Source organism: Gopherus flavomarginatus, chromosome 16 (genome assembly GCF_025201925.1).
Source record: "Gopherus flavomarginatus isolate rGopFla2 chromosome 16, rGopFla2.mat.asm, whole genome shotgun sequence".
NCBI classification, from domain to species: domain Eukaryota; kingdom Metazoa; phylum Chordata; order Testudines; family Testudinidae; genus Gopherus; species Gopherus flavomarginatus.
The window spans coordinates 22,114,890-22,135,152 of record NC_066632.1 but is presented as its reverse complement, the minus strand read 5'-3'; the positions used below and the strand labels follow the sequence as shown (position 1 = coordinate 22,135,152).

Sequence of the window (20,263 nt, the reverse complement as noted above, 5' to 3'; positions counted from 1 at the left end):
TACCCAGAGTGCACCGCTCCGGAAATCGATGGTAGCCTGGGACCATGGACGCACACCACCGAAGTAATGTGCCCTAGTGTGGACGCGTAAAATCGATTTTATAAGTATAAAACCTGTTTTATAAAATCGATTTTATTAATTTCGATTTTACTCTGTAGTGTGGATGTGGCCTAAGAGTTCATCAGGCTGCATCTGGCTGCAGGACAGAGTGCAGGGGGGTGCATCAGGCTACAGGAATCAGCAGAGGAACCTGCATTGTGCTACGCTGAGCTGCAGCAGTCAGCGCAGGGACATGCATTGTGCTGCAGTGAGCTGCAGGAGTCAGCGCAGGAACATATGCATTGTGGTGCAGTGAGCTGCAGGAGTCAGCACAGGGACATATGCATTGTACTGCAGTGAGGTGCAGGAGTCAGCGCAGGGACATATGCATTGTGGTGCAGTGAGGTGCAGGAATCAGCACAGGGACATATGCATTGTGGTGCAGTGAGCTGCAGGAGTCAGCACAGGGACATATGCATTGTGGTGCAGTGAGTTGCAGGAGTCAGCGCAGGGCTCTGCATTGTGCTCCAGTATGCTGCAGGAGTCAGCACAGGGACATATGCATTGTGGTGTAGTGAGTTGCAGGAGTCAGCGCAGGGCTCTGCATTGTGCTCCAGTATGCTGCAGGAGTCAGCGCAGGGACATATGCATTGTGGTGCAGTGAGGTGCAGGAATCAGCACAGGGACATATGCATTGTGGTGCAGTGAGCTGCAGGAGTCAGCACAGGGACATATGCATTGTGGTGCAGTGAGTTGCAGGAGTCAGCGCAGGGCTCTGCATTGTGCTCCAGTATGCTGCAGGAGTCAGCACAGGGACATATGCATTGTGGTGTAGTGAGTTGCAGGAGTCAGCGCAGGGCTCTGCATTGTGCTCCAGTATGCTGCAGGAGTCAGCGCAGGGACATATGCATTGTGGTGCAGTGAGGTGCAGGAATCAGCACAGGGACATATGCATTGTGGTGCAGTGAGCTGCAGGAGTCAGCACAGGGACATATGCATTGTGGTGCAGTGAGTTGCAGGAGTCAGCGCAGGGCTCTGCATTGTGCTCCAGTATGCTGCAGGAGTCAGCACAGGGACATATGCATTGTGGTGTAGTGAGTTGCAGGAGTCAGCGCAGGGCTCTGCATTGTGCTCCAGTATGCTGCAGGAGTCAGCGCAGGGACATATGCATTGTGGTGCAGTGAGGTGCAGGAATCAGCACAGGGACATATGCATTGTGGTGCAGTGAGGTGCAGGAGTCAGCGCAGGGACATATGCATTGTGCAGTGAGGTGCAGGAGTCAGCGCAGGGACATGCATTGTGCTGCAGTGAGCTGCAGGAGTCAGTGCAGGGACATATGCATTGTGCAGTGAGGTGCAGGAGTCAGCGCAGGGACATATGCATTGTGGTGCAGTAAGGTGCAGGAGGTAGTGCTGGGACATGCACTAGGAAGCACCTTGCTGCACAGCTGGCAGCAGTGCCCTGTGTAGTGTCAGATTGTGTCAGGCCTCCTGGTTTGCAACAAGAAGATGCACTGGGTTGCCTCAGGCTGCGTGTGCTTCACCAAAGCGACTCCCATTAGATTGCAACTGACTGGAGGGGCCTCACACTACAAGAAGGATGTGGAAAAATTGGAAAGAGTCTAGCGGAGGCCATTGAAAATGATTAGGGGGCTGGAGCACATGACTTACGAGGAGAGGCTGAGGGAACTGGGATTGTTTAGTCTGCAGAAGAGAAGAATGAGGGCGGATTTGATAGCTGCTTTCAGCTTCCTGAAAGGGGGTTCCAAAGAGGATGGCTCTAGACCAGGGGTCCCCAACCTTTCCGTGTGGTGGGCGCCAAATGATTAACTGCCGAGGACCGTGGCCACCAGACACGTGGCTGCTGAAATGCCACTGAGAAGCAGTGTCATCAAGAGGCGTCGCCACCGAAATGCCACCGAAAATCAGCAGCATTTCAGCGGCAGCTGCTTCTCGGCGGCATTTCTGTGGCTGCTTGTCTGGCCGCCAGTAGGCGGGCGCACATAGATGCCCTGGCGGGTGCCATGGCACCTGTGGGCACCGCATTGGGGACCTCTGATCTAAACTGTTCTCAGTGGTGGCAGATGACAGAACAAGGAGCAATGGTCTCAGGTTGCAGTGGGAGAAGTCTAGGTTGGATGTTAGGAAACACTATCTCACTAGGAGGGTGGTGAAGCACTGGAATGGGTTACCTAGGGAGGTGGTGGAATCTCCTTCCTTAGAGGATTTTAAGGCCCGGCTTGACAAAGCCCTGGCTGGGATGGTTTAGTTGGGGATTGGTCCTGCTTTGAGCAGGGGGTTGGACTAGATGACCTCCTGAGGTCCCTTCCAACCCTGATAGTCTATGATTCTATGAATGTCCTTCAGAGCTACATAAACTGTTATTTTCAATGGGCCTAAGAGATTATGCACCCAAATCTCATTAAAAGCCACTGCAAGATAGGCCCCTAACATCCCTCAGTCGTGGGTAACTCTGCCCTGGCTCCACTGAGAGCTGCTAATGAGCCCTCCCAACGCTTCAGCTCCTGGCCGAGCACCATGTCTGCCTGACATGACTGACCCTGACATCTCCCTGGGCAGCTGATGCAGGCTCTCTGCATGCAGGCTACAGGGAGGTGCTGTCTTCTTCAAGGTTGTGGGTATATTGTGCCGTGTGGAGCGGATCCCTGCCTGGAGTATGAAACTCTGCCCTGGGCAGAGGTCCTAGGGCAAGGCCGAGACACCCAGCGAAGCCCTGGGAAGCTAAGTGAGCTTAACTATGGCGCTGGGGGGTGTGAATTCTCTCCTGAGCAACACAGCAAGGTTGAGCTCCATTTTCAGCATGGTAAGAAGAGTAAAGTTCTGTCCCTTAGGTAATTAAATGTGCTCGAGAGCTATCTCAGTACGAGAGGGAAGCAGGCCCTTGATCTGCAGTGGAAGTGGTCAGGCACAGGAACCTGGCTTTGGAAAAACTCTGCATAATTAGGAAACGTTTAGGGACAGGCACCCTGTGCAGTGCTTATCAAAGGCCGATACAGGAGCTCACTGTGTTGCATAGAAAAACTGGAGGTACAGGTGCTCTGTAGATTGGTTAGCAGATCTGAGCGTTGCATAGGAAAGCAGTAGGTGTGTTGCCTAGCTAAGCTGCAGATACAGGTGCTCTCTGTGTCGCATGGAAGAGGCGTAGCTACAGGTGATCTGTGTAGGTTCAGGCACTCAGTGCAATACCTGGTAGGCCCGTCATGCCTGGACAAGTTTCCTACATTTTCTCATAAGTCCCCAGGGCTTCCAGCTGTCAGCTGGTAACATAGTGTAGCATAAAATCCCCCCACCCCATTTGATGAGCAGCACATGAAAACTCCTGGAATGGCTGGGAAGTTCGGCAAGAGATTTTGGCCCCAACCCCTGATTCCTGCAAGGCGCCTGTTAAGCGCCTTGAAGCCGATGAAGAGCTGGGGAAGATACTTGTGGTATCATACTGATAAGGGTGGGTGAACATGGTGGAGCCCTGGGGCCCTGCCATCCCCCGATAGCCTCAGCCCGATGGGAGTTAAGTGCCTAAATACCTTTGAGGGCCTGGGCCAAAGTTTCCCTGAGGGCAGCTACCTCCTGGCAGGCCACATGCATCTTTGAAAGAGCTGTTGCTGGCATTTGTTAGTGTCGTAAGCATGGCCAATCCAGGCTGGTGTGGAATTCAGCATCAGTGTGAACTGAGACTTTGGTATCCAGGACACAGCCCGGGCTGCGTCAGCCTTCGCTGACAATCTCTGTGTTGCCAACTCTGGCGATTTCATTGCGATATTTTGTGGTTTTCTGAAAGCCCCAGCTACTGGAGTCATGGGAATATGAGAGAAGCTCAGCTTTCACTTTAAAAAAAGCAGCACGATTCTAGCCAGCATGGTTGCAAAGAAAAGCTTAAAAACATGATCCCAGTGCAAAATAAACTGGAAGACAAAGGAAAAGGCCCAGAATTAATATTTTTAAGCCAATCTCATCTTTTTGAGGCCTGACTCTCGACAGCTCAATGTTTCGGGCTGGCAATTCTAGATCTTCAGGAGGGTTGGTTTGCTACATCTAGAGACCCACAGAGCCAGACTGGAAAGAGCTACCTGGGCCCACATCTGCAGTCCAGTCTCCAGCACCCAGCTAACACGGGGATGTTTTTCACAATAAAGGGTTTTTGTCCAGCCCAGGGCTCCTCCTGCTTCCCCTGGGACTTCGCTCCGTGGCCTAGTAAAGCAGATCTAAGTCTGAAGAACTGTTTCCTGGCATTACAGGCTTTCATCTCATTTCCTTCTTATGCCCCCCTTTCTTCTGGGTAATGAATTCCTCACGGCAAGGCTGCGCGGATACTTTTTCAGCTACCTATTTAAGCACAGCACAGCTGCTATCCAGACACATCAAAAGCCTGATTCCGGTCTCCGTGCGCACTGGTGTCAAGCCGTCAGCGGCAGTGGATTACTCCAAGATCAGGACGGCTCCCTTTACTGCTCCTCTGTAGTGTGTCTGGCGCTTTCTCAGCGGCCGCCTGGTGCAGGAAAGGAACAATGGCTGCTCGGCTACTCGATCGTGTGCTTCACTGCGGACTAGCGGCTTGCAGGGGGATGCTGAAATCCCTGCTCGGTCTAGCCCTGTTTGAGGTAGACAGGCCAGATGCTGAGAATCAGGAGTAATTCTACAGAAGTCAGTGGAGAGACTCCAGTGTGCCAACACTGGTCGAGGTGGAACCAGAATCAGGCCCGCTGAGTGTCAAAGAGCAACTTCAAATCCTCAGCTGGTGTAAACTGGTGCGTCTCCACTGCCTTCGATGGAACTACAGCGGATTTACACAAGCTGGGCATCTGGTCCCCGGACTTCAATGGAACGGTGTTAACTGGCCCCACTGATTTCTACTCCGTATTTAGAATACACTGGTGAAGGAAGGAATGCTTTGCCGGTGGGAGTTCCTACACAGCGCCTCTTAGGGGCCGTGGCTTAGGATGCCAGCCCACGTGGAGACAATGTTAAACCTATACTGTCCTCGCTGCGCCAGTGCAACAGCCCCCAGTGGCTTGCAAAAATCCCTCCTGCTTTCTGCATCTGCCCTCAGAGCTTTACCTGGAAAGGAGTCACAGCCTATCACCACCCTTCTTTTAAAATCTAAAGAGCCAGATTCAGTCCTGCGCCGTTTAAACCAATGGATTGACACTAGAGGGGAACTTGACTTAGGAACTTGTGCGACCTGTTGGCTAATCCCTGCCCTCTTTGCACCCACATCCCCTAAGCAGATATTGTCCAGACCAGCAGAGTAACGCGACGCTGGTTGCTGTCACCCTCTTATTAAGAAGGATCCAGCTGAGATCAGGGCCCCACCCTGCTGGGTGCTGTACAAGCATAAGCAAGAGACACTCCTTGCCCCAAAGAACTAACTATCTAAGCAGGAAAAAAAAATCAAGGGGAAATGACTGACCCAAGGTTACTGGCAGAGGTGAGGACAAAAACCAGGTCTCCCGAGTCCCAGTCTAGTGCATTACCCACTAGACCACACTGTCTTACCTGTTAGCTAGTCCCGTGTCATGTCACTTCTTAAGGAGGCTCTCTCTTTTGACTCCAGTTGCCTTGCTTCCACAGGGTGCTCGTGGCAACGATGGTCTCCCTGGCCCCGCTGGCCCCCCTGTAAGTACTTTGATTTCTGTATATGACATCTTCTAAAATGACAGTCTTTGCACAGGAAGGTTTTGCTGAAAACCTTCTCATGGTGTGTGGTTTTAGATGGTCGGAAATATTTTTTAAAATGGGCCCTGGCCCGTGTACCCTGGGCTTTCTCCACATCACATCCTAAGCGCGGGAGCGCTAGTTATTATTTATTGTTTGTATTGTGGTAGCACCTCTCAGCCCCGGCCCCAGGGTCCCGTTGTGCCAGGCCCTGGACAAACACAGAACAAAACACTGGGGCCTGTCCCAAAGAACTCACCTGCCCTTAATAAGACAGAAAACATCACACACATGCACTCCCTCCAGCAATTGCCCACCCACCTTTCCCCCAGCAGAGTACAGGAATTGGATGGTATCCCCTTAAATAGTTAGTGAGCCCTCCAGTGGTGCTCACCGTGTTCTGTGCGGGTCCCCAGCAATGTGTGCGCATGAGCTATAGGATGAGAGCCCCCTGTGACAGTTCCCCCGCCGGGAGATAGTCACTAGTCTGCTGCACTTGTGCTGCTAAGGGGTAGGGACTGATTGCAGCTAGCTCTGGGCTGGTGCATACCCCATGTCTGGCACACTTCTCTTGGTAGTGCCCCTGCGAGGCCCACCTGTCTAGACCATGCTACTCAGCTGTCCTGACTCCTTCCCCTGGAGCTCCCCGCTCATGGGCCCTCTGGTTTAGATTTTAACCCTCTGGGGACCATGCAACACGCCCCACCTCTCCCGACCCGATAAGGAACCCTTTTATCTGTGCCTTTGTGAGCTTCAGTACACCCACCGTCCCCAAATGGCTGCATCCTGCCTGATCTTTGAATTTGGACTTTGCTGCTTTTCCTTGTGGGCCGACTCTAACTTCTGTTTCTCTCTGCCCAGGGACCTGTCGGCCCCTCTGGAGCTCCTGGATTCCCTGGCGGCCCAGGCTCTAAGGTAGGTGATGAGTCTCCGGCAAACACTTTTCAAACACTTTTCACGTAGCTGAGCGTGGAGCTGGCCAGAAATGCCCTTCCCCGGCCTTTTTGCAAACATCAGTGAAAATCCACTGAGCGCTTCAGTTCCCTTGCTCACCTCCAGCCTGACATGTATTTTCAGGGTCACCTGCTGGAACAGTGAGCAGAGATGGGATGCGAAGGAGCGAGTGTGAAAGAAAGAGAAAGAAAGAAAATGGGAGGAGAGTGAATCACAGAAAGAATGAATGAGAAAGAGAGAGAAAAGATGGGGGGAAATGTCAGAAAGAAAGGAAGGAAGGGTGAGAAGAGAGAAAGAAAATGGAAGAGAAACTGAATGAAAAAGAAAGAATGAGTGAGAAAAGAGACAAAGAAAGGGAGAGAAAAAATGGGAAAAGAAGGAGAAAAAAGGAAGAAGAAAGAGTGGGAAAGAGAGAGAGAAGGAGAGGGAGCAGGAGAAAGAGAAGGAAAAACAGAGTGAGGGAGAGAAAAAGGGAAGGTGAGGCTAGGGAGTAAACAGGGCTGCCCCGGGGGCTCGACCCTGGAAAATGCTGAGCGCTCCGTCCCCGAATCAGCAGAATTCGCACTTTGCTTTGAGCACGTGCGGCAATCGCATTAACTCCAACGGGACCCAGTCACGGGTTTATAGGGAATCTCGTGTTTAGCGGCTTTGCTGGCTCAGGATCGAGCCCCTGGTTAAACAAATAAAGAGTCAGCAAAACCGGGGCAAAGCATCCAGCTGAAAAATGACCACCCAGAGGGCCAGAACAATCTGAAAGGAGGCAGCCCCTGCCCTCCAGATTTCCCAATGCCACCTCCATCCCATCCAGGGGCACCCACATAAGTCCTATCTCCTCCCCCCACATGTCCCAGCCTGGTGATTTCTTTAATCAGATGCATGGGAGACCTGGAAGATCAGGAGGGATATCTCCCTGGGAATTCCCCCCTGCAGGAGTCTGGCTGGGAGACGTGGCATTTGGCTCCTGGCTGCTATTCTCACCGAGGGCTGGTTTCCTCAGTTACCAGACAGCACAGGGCACCATGGCGATGCGGTCACGGAGAGGCAGACAATGGCAGTTCAGTAATAATCATCCTCATTATGAGCAGCAGCGCGGGATCGTCGACGGAGATTGAAAGACATATGATCTCCCCCTCCCCGATGCAGCTGGGGGGTGGATGAGAGCGGAGAGCTGTGTTTGAAGTTTGTTTATTCAGCTCCGGGTCTTTTAATCCCAAGAGGAGAGAATTTATTGAAAAAAATCAGTAAATCCCCAAGTAAAAGCAAAGCTGTCCCGGTGACAGGTTGGGACTGGCTAATGCAGGCTCAAGGGATGTGTGGAGGAAGGCTGCGATTTTCCAAAATCTTAGCAATCTTCCAGAAATGTAGTGATTTTGGCTGCCTGGTGTGAAATCCCCTAAAGAGGCCTAGGTTTCCAAGGGCGGGTCCCTCAGTACTTGCTGGAAATCAGGTTTCTTGAACGGGGTCTCCAGTTGGGGTCCCCGAAATCACCAGCCACTTTGGAAAATCGTGGCCCCAAATGCTCCGAAAGAGACAGAGGAAAGCCACTCATAAGTACTGGTGCTGGGAGGAGGATTCCTTCCTGCATTGGCATCTCCTTAGAAAGGTTCACCGACACTCACCGCCCCCTGGGCTGCTGTATCGTGAATGACTGGAGTGACCGGAGAGACGAGGCTGGGAAGTATATAGACACCCCACTGAGATCAGACCACCCCTTGCTAGGCACTGCACAGACAGACCCTGCCCAGATGAGCTCACAGTCTACGTAGACCAAGGGTAGGAGGGAAAAGTGACTTGCACAGGGTCACGCAACCCGTCAGTGGCAGGGGTCAGGCATAGAGGCATCACCCGCTAAACCACGCTACCACTCCTGTTTATAGGCTGTTCCACTTTTTAACTGGACAGAGCATCTAGCCCCATCCACGCGGAAGCCTCCTGGGCCAGGGTGGTTCAAACAGGATGGCATGTAGGCCTTGCCTCTCCGCTGTGGGATTCTGCTCTCCTCATCCCTTTTCCTTTTCCCTTCACAGGGGGAAGCTGGCCCCACTGGTGCTCGAGGCCCTGAGGGTGCTCAAGGCCCCAGAGGTGAATCTGGCACTCCCGGCTCCCCCGGACCTTCAGGGGCACCCGTAAGTAACTTGCCCCTTTCTGCCACAGTAGAGGAGGGGTCTAGCCCGGGGGGCTCTTGTGCTTAATTGCCCCCAAGCCTTCAAGGGAGGGTCAGGGCTATAGTCACAGAGGAAGGAGAAACCCACCCAGGTGATGAGTTACCTGAAGAATTCCTGTCCCTCAGGAGCACAGGGTCCCCGCCCAGTTTAACGCCTCCAAACACGACCCCCTTTTGGTGTGGTATCTCTTCTCCTGCCCCAGTCAGCCAGTCTCATTCGGCCTCACGCCCACTCCCACCATGAGTGATACTACGGGGAGTAGTAACCTCATTTTCCAGTGGGGAAACTGAGGCACGCTGGACTTGAAGGCCCAGATCCTCAAAGATGTTTAGGTCCCTAATTCCCACCCAGATCAAAGGGAGTTAGGGGCCTAAATACCTTTGAGGATCTGGGCCTAGCTGGCTGGCACAAGGTGACACAGGAAGAGCACTATCCACTAGGCCATCCTTCCTCCTCCGTTAGCATCCCTGATCTCTTCCCCCTGCATTGTGGCAAGAGCCACCCCTCCCACCATCAACTGTGCCTGATCGACTGGAATCTAGATGCAGCTTCCTTTCCTAGCGGGTTCCATTACCCGAACTGTCCCTCAGTATATATTTAACCCTGCCCTTCTCCTGCTGCAGCTGCAGTCTAGCAGGGCTTGCTACGGCCCCCCTCCAGCTGTTAGTCCAATTGACACCAGTCCCTGCAGGGCGTTAGCCTTAGTCACACCCCTCTTAGCGTTTCCCCAGAGGGGAATTTGTCGAGTAATTCTCCCCTTGCTGAGTTCGCTCCTGTTTCTTTGGTGGAACGTACAACAGCTCCCCCGGACACCTCATAGGATCTCCCTGGCCCACTGGAAGGGGATTTGCTAGTCACTCATTGATCTTCTCCTTGCTTCTAGGGTAACCCTGGAACTGACGGCATCCCTGGCGCTAAAGGATCAGCTGTGAGTAGGACTTGGCCTTGACGCCCAAGGAGAAGTGGGGATTCAGTGGGGTGGACAGAGCCTGAATTCAGTGGGGTGCACGGAGCAAAGGGGGGGCAGGTTACGAGTTACCTTGGCCCAGCTCAGCAGGTACATCCGCCCCCTGCCGTGGGAATTAATGCCATATGGATGTGCTGAGCCGAGGGAGGTGGTGGATTTTCCAGCAAAGGGGGGGCGAGGGGACAGCCAGACCCTTTGCTTGTACCTCATGACCGCAGCCTCCTCTGTGCTGTCAACAGGGCGCTCCTGGAATTGCTGGTGCCCCTGGCTTCCCTGGGCCACGTGGGCCTCCCGGGCCTCAAGGTGCAACCGGGCCTCTGGGTCCCAAAGGTCAGACGGTAAGAACCTGGGGGAGCATGTCGGTTACAGGGGACGTGTTCACAGAGCACAAAGAAATGCTGTGTCCCCCTTCCATACACCACAGCGTCCCCCTAGCAGTGCCGACCCCTGCCCCGACTACACAGCCTCCCCCTCAGTGCCGACCCCCGCCCCAACACCACAGCCTCCCTCCTGGTGCCGACCCCCACCCCGACGCCACAGCCTCCCCTCGGTGCCAACCCCTGCCCCGACGCCACAGCCTCCCTCCTGGTGCCGACCCCCACCCCGACGCCACAGCCTCCCCTCGGTGCCAACCCCTGCCCCAACGCCACAGCCTCCCTCCTGGTGCTGACCCTCACCCCGATGCCCCAGCCTCCCCTCGGTGCCAACCCCTGCCCCAACGCCACAGCCTCCCTCCTGGTGCCGACCCCCACCCCGACGCCACAGCCTCCCCTCGGTGCCAACCCCTGCCCCGACGCCACAGCCTCCCTCCTGGTGCTGACCCCCACCCCGATGCCCCAGCCTCCCTCCTGGTGCCGACACCCGCCCCGATGCCACAGCATCCCCCCGGGGCCGACCCCTGCCCCGACGCCACAGCATCCCCCCGGGGCCGACCCCTGCCCCGACGCCACAGCATCCCCCCGCCCCGACGCCACAGCATCCCCCTGCCCCGACAACACAGCCTCCTCCTCCTCGCCGAGCCCCACCCTGATGCCACAGCCTCCCCCCGGTGCTGACCCCCACCCTGACACCACAGCCTTCCCCCGCCCCGACGCCACAGCCTCCCCCTCAGTGCTGACCCCCACCCCGACGCCACAGCCTCTCCCTAGTAGTGCCGACCCCTGCCCCGACGCCACAGCCTCCCCCCGGTGCCGACCCCTGCCCCGACGCCACAGCCTCCCCCCGGTGCCGACTCCCGCCCCGACGCCACAGCCTCCCCCCGGTGCCGACCCCCGCCCCGACGCCACAGCCTCCCCCTCAGTGCCGACCCCCGCCCCGACGCCACAGCCTCCCCCCGGTGCCGACCCCTGCCCCGACGCCACAGCCTCCCCCTGGTGCCGACCCCTGCCCCGACGCCACAGCCTCCCCCCGGTGCCGACCCCTGCCCCGACGCCACAGCCTCCCCCCGGTGCCGACCCCCGCCCCGACGCCACAGCCTCCCCCTCAGTGCCGACCCCCACCCCGACGCCACAGCCTCTCCCTAGTAGTGCCGACCCCTGCCCCGACGCCACAGCCTCCCCCTGGTGCCGACCCCTGCCCTGACGCCACAGCCTCCCCCCGGTGCCGACCCCCACCCCGACGCCACAGCTTCCCCTTGGTGCCACCCGATGCCACAGCCTCCCCCCAGGTGCCGACTCCCCTGACACCACAGCCTAACCCTGTGCCAACCCCTAGACACCACAGCCTCCCCCTAGTACTGACCCCCTCCCCACGATGCCACAGCCTCCCCCCAGTGCCAATTCCCCCAATGCCACAGCCTCCCTCCGGTGCTGACTCCCGCCTCCCCTGACACCTCAGCCTCCCCCTGGTGCTGACCCCCCCACACACACCCCTCAGCCTCCCCCTGGTGTTGCCTCCCCCCAGTGCTAACCCCTCCCACCAACAGCTTCTCCCTGGTGCTGACCCCCACACACATGCCACAACCCAAGGCCGCCCGGGGGGGGGGGGCAAGTGGGGCAATTTGCCTCAGACCCCGGGCTCCAGAGGGACTCCCACAAAAATATAGTATTCTATAGTATTGCAACCTTTTTTTTATGGAAGTGCCCCCCGAAATTGCTTTGCCCCAGGCCCGCTCAATCCTCTGGGCAGCCCTGCCACAACCTCCGCCCGGGCCACATTCTCTTCCCGCTGCCGCCTTCCCCTCTCACATACCGCAGATTCCACCTGATGTGGTCTCCTATCCCCCATGCCAGACACTGCACACGATACCTCTTACACAAATTCTGCCCTGGGCTGCTGTCCCAGGCCATGTGCCCCAAAGCCCCCTCCCCCTGCCATGTGCCCTGGGGAGAGGGATCAGCGTACGCCATCGGATATTTCAGGGTGTGCAAACACCGCTCCCTTGGAAATCCGCACCTGAGCAGCGTTTGTACTTGGACGGGCGTGTGGGACGATGAGTGACGAGCTCTCTCTTTCTCTGCAGGGAGACCCTGGCATTGCAGGCTTCAAAGGCGAACAAGGCCCCAAAGGTGAATCTGTGAGTATCCAGCAAACCAGCTCAAATGTGCTCTATGGTTTGAAGAATTCTTATGATCTACAGTGATGGGCCATCCAGCGCGAACCCAGCGGTGGGCAGTTGTGCCCGTGCAGATGCCCCTTGGACGTCACCCTCCAGCACACGCCCTGAGGGTCCTCTGGGCAGGACTCTCGGGCTCTGAGCACAGAATGACGACCTTCTCCTCCCAAGCCCTGAGCAGCAATGTACAGCATACGTCCTGACCTAATCTCGCCTGTAGACACTCAGTTAACATAGTGAGTGACAGATACTGCCCCAAAGAACCAATGGCCTAACCAGTGCAAGAGGAAGCAGAGAGGAAAGGTGTTGCCTAAAGTCACTGGCAGAGCCCGGAACAGAATCCAGTCTCCTGAGTTCCAGTCCAGCGCTCTAGACACTAGGCTGCACTGCCTCCCCAGGGCGTAGTTTGAATCCCATCCCTTGGCCACACTGGGGTAACCCTCATTCCCTCGTGCACCTGTTCCCTGCTTCACGGCGCACTTTGCAGAAGAGAGTCTCTCCCACAGTTAATGAGCCTTTTCCCCTAACTGGCCCCTTGGCTAGCAAGCTCTGCAGGGCCCTCTCGCTGAGCTCATGGAAGGCAAACAATAGCCCTCCTGTTGCATTTAGCCTCTGCGTCCCAGAACGTTCTCACCACTCCATTAACCAGCCTGAATACAATGGGGCCAGATCTTCCACTGATGTAAATCAGCTCAGCTCTGACTTTTGAGGAGCTACAGCTGATTTATACCAGCACAGGATCTGTCCCCCCATGCAGGACCCTTGTGCTGATGGGCTGTCACAAACAGTTCAGAACAGTGTTGTGCCCCTGTTTACATCTCCCAGAGGGGGACAGTGTCCTGAAGGGTGGATCTGGCCAGGGTTCCTTCTACGTCGCTATTATTAAAAAAACTCTGAGAGGCTCTTTCTGAGATCAGAACCTCATGGTGCTAGGGGCTGTACAGGCAGTTCCTGCCCTGCGGGAGCTTGCAGTCAGAATGACCCAGGCAGAGGTTAGTAGAGGAAATGGATGCAACTTGCCCAAAGTCACACAGCAGACTTTGAACCCTCATCACTTGGCTTCAAGGGCCAGACCCTACCCACTAGACCACACTGCCTGCCTGCAAGGCATATGCCTCAGCTGGTAGATGATAGAGGCCATGTACCTCAGTGGCTGGCTCAGGAAGGCCCCTTGCACTTTCCTAGGCTGCGGGTGAGAGGGTGGGGAAGCCTAATGCATGCTCTCCTTGTGTCCCCCCACAGGGCCCCGCAGGGCCACAGGGAGCACCTGGCCCAGCTGGCGAGGAAGGCAAGAGAGGTGGCCGTGGTGAGCCCGGTGCTGCTGGGCCTGTCGGACCCCCTGGAGAGAGAGTAAGTGCCGTCAGCATCATGCTTCCGCGCTGGTGGCATCACCACACTTGGCAGCCTGGCACGGGACAGAAAGCCGGTGATGGCCACCACGGCACGAGCCCTGGGATACATGGGGCAATGGCCCGGGTGGCAGGATCCCTGGGACTCAGGGTGTAAAGGCCACCCGGGGGGAGCTGCGGGATCGGCAGCCCCATGATGTGAGCCCATCATGGTGCAAGTCCCCGGCATTCATGGCGTGTCTGCCATGTGGGACTCGCTCGCAGTGTAACACCCACCCCAGTGCGAGCCCTGGCCTCCCAATTCAGAGTGACCTCAGCTACAGGTCTTTGGCTTGGGGTGGGGACTGCTGAGATCATCCATCTCCTTGGCCTGTACAGTGCCGGGAAACTAGTGGAGGGAGCGTAGTGGTACCTAATACCTTGATGCCACCCTTGTCGTCTCCTCCTTCCTAGGGCTCTCCTGGAAACCGCGGCTTCCCAGGTCAGGATGGTCTCGCTGGGCCCAAGGTGAGTGAAACCACTGCCCCTGTTCCGTGAGTGGACCACGGGGGTAGCAAATGATCTAGGTCGCCTGCCATAGACTCAGCCTAGGCATCTTACTATCCTGGGAGAGGCTGCACCTGGGTGGAATTTATTGGTGGAAGAACATCTCGTGTCCTGGGGTCTAGTGCAATCCACCCAGGAGGAGGCTCGCTCGACTGTCTGCATGACTCCTCGGGTCAGCTCAGCAACATCTGCCCCCAGAGCCGTTCCTGAGCAAAAATAAGGTGACCCTAATATAAGGCACTGGGCTCTGTCCGGAGAGAGCCAACTTCCTGCCTTCTCTCAGCCGTGGTTTATATATGTCCCTTCTTTCCCAGCATGCCTTGCCCCCAGGTGGGATTGCCACAGGGCTGCGCCAGTGAACTGCATTTTCCAGCGTGCCCTGCTCTCCTGGTTCTGAAGTAGAAGCTGAGAGGAGAGGGGGTTGGAGACTACAGGGATAGCGTGAGATCTGTCCATTGCCCGTGTCTCCTGTCTCCCACGTATCTTTTGAGGCTGGATTGGGCTGGCTTAGAGGAGTTCCCACCCCAGTCCTTAAAGTCCCCCCCACCTTTTTACAGGAGTCAACCCAATGCTCAGCAGCCTTAGTCACGTTGATTTCAGTGTGAGCCAGACTGGGGCTCTTAGCGATGACACGTCAGCCTCACCTGTCCCTAGCCAGACTGGTTGTGGTGCAGCCTCCTGCCCCTCGTGCCCCCTAGAACTGGGTTGGCTAACATGCATGTCTTCCTTATCTCCGGACAGGGTGCCCCTGGCGAGCGTGGTCCCGCTGGCCTTGGGGGGCCTAAAGGAGCCACTGGTGATCCTGGACGTCCTGGAGAACCTGGCCTGCCTGGCGCTAGGGTGAGAATGAATGGGAGATGGCATCGGCTCCCAGCCAAGCTTGGCCTTGACAACTGGGACTGAAAGGGTTAAGATGTTTAGAGAAAGCAATGGTTTTTTTGGGGGGTGGGGGGGAAGCAGAAATGGAGCCCTGACTTCCAATGCATCTCGCCTGCCTCCAGAGAACCCAAGGCATCACTCTGCGAGTGACCCACCCACAGGGCTGGCATGCGGTGCTGCGAGGAATGCCAGCTGTGTGCCCTTCAGCCAGGGTCTAAGCAGGAGACGCCACGTGGGTACCAGTGAGGGGAAGCACTGGCTGTCAGTGGGCCTGAATAAGACTTTGGGTGGGGGGGATGTCGAGAGCTGGGTTTCGGTGCCGGCCCCCTGCCCCTTGCAGATACGCAGCCACGTTTCCCAGTGTTGGGTATTGCAGGTATTGTCAAAACCAGGAGGAGCCTGTCACTGAAATCCCAGAGCTTTGTTAGTCAGCGGTTTATCACCGATATCCCATCTTCTGCACATGTAGCTCTCCCGAGGTGCCAGCTGGTGGCACCAACCACAGCAACCTGGGTGCCACTGCTCCCCTTCCACGTGCAGCCCTGCAGCCCAGCGATAGGGGGCGCTCAAACAGTGCTGAGCCCTCCCTGCCAGACTCCAGGGTAAGGGGCCGCTGCTGGAGTCCTCCGGCTGGTGATGTGACCCAGCGAGGCTGAATCATATGGGGCAGATCCTCGACACTGAATATTCACTGTATTCAAAGCATCCCGCTCCAGTGAGGAATTCCCACTCCCCACTGAGAATCACATGCCTCCCCTCCCCCGCAGTGAGAATAATTCCTGCATCTGGGCTCCTCAAGGCATGACAAAGGCTCCCTTCTTTTCCTTTGTATTCCAGTAGCACCCAGAGGCCCTAACAGATCAGGGCCTCCATGGTGCCAGGCGCTGCACAGAGACACAGTGAAAGACGGTCTCTGTTCTAGCTGAGATCAGGGCCCCATTGTGCCAGGCGCTGCAAAGACATGCAGCAAGAGATGGTCTCTGTCCTAGCTGAGATCAGGGCCCCATTGTGCCAGGCGCTGCACAGACACGCAGCAAGAGATGGTCTCTGTCCTAGCTGAGATCAGGGCCCCATGGTGCCAGGTGCTGCACAGACACACAGCAAGAGATGGTCTCTGTCCTAGCTGAGATCAGGGCCCCCATGGTGCCAGGCGCTGCACAGACACACAGCGAGAGATGGTCTCTGTCCTAGCTGAGATCAGGGCCCTATTGTGCCAGGTGCTGCACAGACACACAGCAAGAGACGGTCTCCGTCCTAGCTGAGATCAGGGTCCCCATGGTACCAGGCGCTGCACAGACACACAAGGAGAGACGCTCTCTGTCCTAGCTGAGATCAGGGCCCCATTGTGCCAGGTGCTGCACAGACACACAGGGAGAGAGGGTCCCTGCCCCAGCTGAGATCAGGGCCCTGTGTGTAGGGTGCAGCAGAGGCATATCCTCCTCCGAAGACACGGGGAAACTGACCAGCCATTTCAATGTCTCCTGAGTGCCAGCAAACAAGCAGGAGCAACCAGCACAGAGCAGAGCTAGAGCAGGGACCCGCGGGAAAGTCCTAACTCCCTGCCTCCTTCTTTCCACCAGGGTCTCACTGGGCGCCCTGGTGATGCTGGTCCTCAAGGCAAAGTCGGTCCGACTGTAAGTGAGACTCCTTTTCCTTCCTGGGTTGGGCTCGGAGGGGCACTGACAGAGAGTGGCTATGACTTGGGGGGATATTGGGTGGGCATTGAGATTTGGGAGGGGATTTTGGGGGTGCTGGGTGGGGGCTGTGATTGGGGAGGGGATATTGGGTGGTGCTGTGCTTTGGGGAGTGCTGGGTGGGGGTTGTGATTGGGGAGGGGATCTTGGGTGGGTGCTGTGCTTTGGGGAGTGCTGGGTGGGGGCTGTGATGGGGAGGGGATCTTGGGTGGGTGCTGTGCTTTGGGGAGTGCTGGGTGGGGGCTGTGATTGGGATGGGGATATTGGTTAGGGGCTGTGCTTTAGGGGTGCTGGGTGGGGGCTGTGATTGGGGAGGGGATCTTGGGTGGGTGCTGTGCTTTGAGGGTGCTGAGTGGGGGCTGTGATTGGGGAGGGGATCTTGGGTGGGTGCTGTGCTTTGGTGGTGCTGGGTTGGGGCTGTGATTGGGGTGGAGATATTGGGTGGGTGCTGTGCTTTGGGGTGCTGGGGGCACAGTTTTTTGGGGGGTGAGAAGCACTTAAGCCATGTGTTACAGGAAACGTGGCTGAGTGGTGGGTGATCATGGGACTTTCCGAATGCCCCCTGGCAGTGTGCTCCCCTCCTGGGACAGGCAGGGCCTCGTAGCGCAGAAAACAGAACAGCCTCAACTCAGCGCTTTGCCAGGGGTGAACAAAGCCCCCGGCCCTTGGCACCGTTGGCGGCTGTGCCAACAGTTGATGAGACCTCCAGTGCTCTTGCCCAAACTAAGCCGCAGGTTCCTAAAGGCTGCATGTGGGGGCTGCTCAGAGCGCAAGAGGGAGATCGTCCACTAACGTGCCAACCTCTGTGCCTCCCTGCAGGGTGCCCCTGGTGAGGATGGTCGCCCGGGCCCACCGGGTCCACAAGGTGCTCGTGGGCAGCCTGGTGTCATGGGTTTCCCAGGGCCAAAAGGTGCTAACGTAAGTACACTGAGGTGGGACCCCACCCCGTGTGCCCCCCTCCTGCCAGGCAGCCTAGGCCCAGGGACAGCACCAGTGAGGCCGCGGGGGATGGAGACTCTTGCAGTGGCAATGGGCACCCTCGCAGTCCATCTCTCCAGTCCATATACACATGTACAGCCCTGGGCAGCTTGTCATGAGCTTCGCCACTGAGTCAGGCATCAGGCAAAGGAGGGATGAGAGGCCTAAAGCAAAGGACCCTGGGAAATGCCCCAGTTGGCCCCAACATGGCCAGGTGCCCCGTGGAGCTGCCGTTTCTTCAGATCGGCTGGAGCGGAGCCAGGACTGGTCTAACTCAAGCTCCATGGACCCCATTTGTATCGCTCCCGCTGATGTCAGCCTGGGCAGCTGCTGCAGAGAAGCAGGGACTGGCTAGCGGAGGTGACCTGCCGCATCCCCGAGCCTGTTCTGGTGACATCGGGGCCTCGTTCATCGCGCCGTGTGTTCTCTCTCCTCCTAGGGCGAGGCTGGTAAAGCTGGAGAGAAAGGATTGCCTGGCGCCCCTGGTCTGAGAGTAAGTGGGTTTATCTTCCCCTCCCCCCTCTATTACAACACAGGCTGAAACCCCCAACCCCTCCCTGCATGCAGCCACGTCCAGAATCAGACACCGGCCAGTCCATTTCCCAGGAGGCAGCGCAGGATTGCTCCCCGTTGCCCCTTTAATGTGGGGCTCCCCAGTCTAGCTTCAAATATCCCCCACTCCAGGGTCCCCTGCACTGCTCCTGGGAGATGCCCGCCCAGTTCTGCCCCTGGCTGGCAGAGATCTTGTTTTTGGAGGGTCACTTAATCAATGTCTGACAAGGGCAGCGTTGGGAGCCCCATCATACAGATGGAAACAGGGCCAGATCGATTACGTGACTGAGCCAGGCCAAGCCAGGACTTGAACTCAGCATCTTCCTCTCTCAAGGAGCTGCGGTCTGATTTTTTCAGAATTCGGTGGGTGCACCACAAAGCCCTAGTGATATGGGGCCAAGGTGAGAGCCCAGCTGGATGGACAGACAGCTGGATAGATGGACAGATAGAGAAATCTGCTGCTGCCTATTCCATTGCAACAGGAGCAGAGAAAGAATGCGAGGTCCCAGGAGGGAATTTTAAAAGCACAACAGTCTGGTAGCTAAAAAGGGGTCATTGATCAATGTCCTGGGGGTTTCTTTTCTCTCTAGGGTCTTCCTGGCAAAGATGGTGAGACAGGAGCTTCCGGTCCCCCTGGACCTGCCGTGAGTATTCGCTGCTTCCAGCGTGAGGAAGAGGGGGTGGGCAGAAGGAAATCAGTGAGGCCGGTCTCTAGCCACAATACAGAGATGGACCTGGGCAGGATGGCTGACCCATAGGCCTGCTGGTCACAGAGACTGGGATTTCTTTCCTGTAGAGCAGCTCAGACTAGGAGGCCCCATTACACTAGATTGGGGGATCTGCCCCTTTCCCAGTTCCAAGCTGGGAGACCCTGCCCCTTGTCCAGTTACCCCAGACTGGGGTACTGTTCCTGTACCAGACTGGAGGATCCTTTCCCAGTTCCCCACACTGGGACCCTCTACCACACCTGGTCAGTGAGTTGTCAGTCCGCATTTCACCCAATAACGGGTGGATGGATGCTGAGTGGAACCTGGTTGCAATGTAGAACCCATATGTGGCCACCAGAGGGTGCTCTGAGTTTAAATTTTTATTTTGGCTGCTCTAACATAGGGGGAACCTGGTTTAGAGAACAAATCAAAGTAAAACAAACCAGATCACAGAGATCCAACTTCAAGGGCTAACACACAGGGTGGGTGTTCTGGACTGGTTGGGGATTGGTCCTGCTTTGAGCAGAGGGTTGGATTAGATACCTCCTGAGGTCCCTTCCAACCCTGATATTCTATGATTCTATGGATGATGTGTCCTGTCCCATCACGGGCACCGTAGCCCTGTCCTATCACAGGTGTCATCACTCCATTGGGCCCTAAATCTGGGGTCGGGACTGGGTGTCGTTTACACTCACAGTTCTCCTTTCCTTCTGCAGGGGCCTGCTGGCGAGAGGGGTGAACAGGGCTCGCCAGGTCCTTCTGGCTTCCAGGTGAGTAGGAGCGACGCCTTTTAACCCCTTTGCATTGTGGGGTCAGGGCAGTCCTGTAAATACCTGCCCCCCAGTTCCATCCCCAGGAGCTCTGGCCTGCTTGGAGTATCTCCGTTGGGGTCTGTACCTGCATCTATCAGCCCTAGTGCCAGCAGGGTGGCTGCTTCCAGGAGCCGATGTCACATGTCCCAGCTGGGCCCTTTGTCACCCAACACATGCTCTGAAGATGCCCCACACAGCCCAGAGACTGAGGATGTGTCTGTACTGCACACTAAGCCGGGGCAGTAACTCAGGAAGCCCCCATTCCGTCTACACACAAAGCAGCAAGCACCTAGATCCTGGGGGTGGGGGGGGGAGAGAGAGAGAGAAAGAGAGAGAGAGAGAGAGAGAGAGAGAGAGAGAGAGTGTGTGTGTGTGTGTGTGTGTGTGTGTGTGTG

General features: G+C 56.6%; 1 protein-coding gene across 2 annotated transcripts in view; it reads left to right on the top strand.

The window, feature by feature from the left end:
- COL2A1 (collagen type II alpha 1 chain) overlaps nucleotides 1-20,263 on the top strand; it is a 65,921-nt gene that overhangs the window by 22,341 nt on the left and 23,317 nt on the right. For both annotated transcript variants that reach the window (XM_050925470.1, XM_050925471.1), the window contains exons 16-29: nucleotides 5,628-5,672; nucleotides 6,573-6,626; nucleotides 8,693-8,791; nucleotides 9,714-9,758; nucleotides 10,037-10,135; nucleotides 12,259-12,312; nucleotides 13,594-13,701; nucleotides 14,154-14,207; nucleotides 14,988-15,086; nucleotides 16,706-16,759; nucleotides 17,639-17,737; nucleotides 18,237-18,290; nucleotides 18,940-18,993; nucleotides 19,773-19,826. In XM_050925470.1, coding sequence (XP_050781427.1) covers nucleotides 5,628-5,672; nucleotides 6,573-6,626; nucleotides 8,693-8,791; nucleotides 9,714-9,758; nucleotides 10,037-10,135; nucleotides 12,259-12,312; nucleotides 13,594-13,701; nucleotides 14,154-14,207; nucleotides 14,988-15,086; nucleotides 16,706-16,759; nucleotides 17,639-17,737; nucleotides 18,237-18,290; nucleotides 18,940-18,993; nucleotides 19,773-19,826 — 972 coding nt within the window. The remainder of the gene's footprint in view (nucleotides 1-5,627; nucleotides 5,673-6,572; nucleotides 6,627-8,692; nucleotides 8,792-9,713; nucleotides 9,759-10,036; nucleotides 10,136-12,258; nucleotides 12,313-13,593; nucleotides 13,702-14,153; nucleotides 14,208-14,987; nucleotides 15,087-16,705; nucleotides 16,760-17,638; nucleotides 17,738-18,236; nucleotides 18,291-18,939; nucleotides 18,994-19,772; nucleotides 19,827-20,263) is intronic.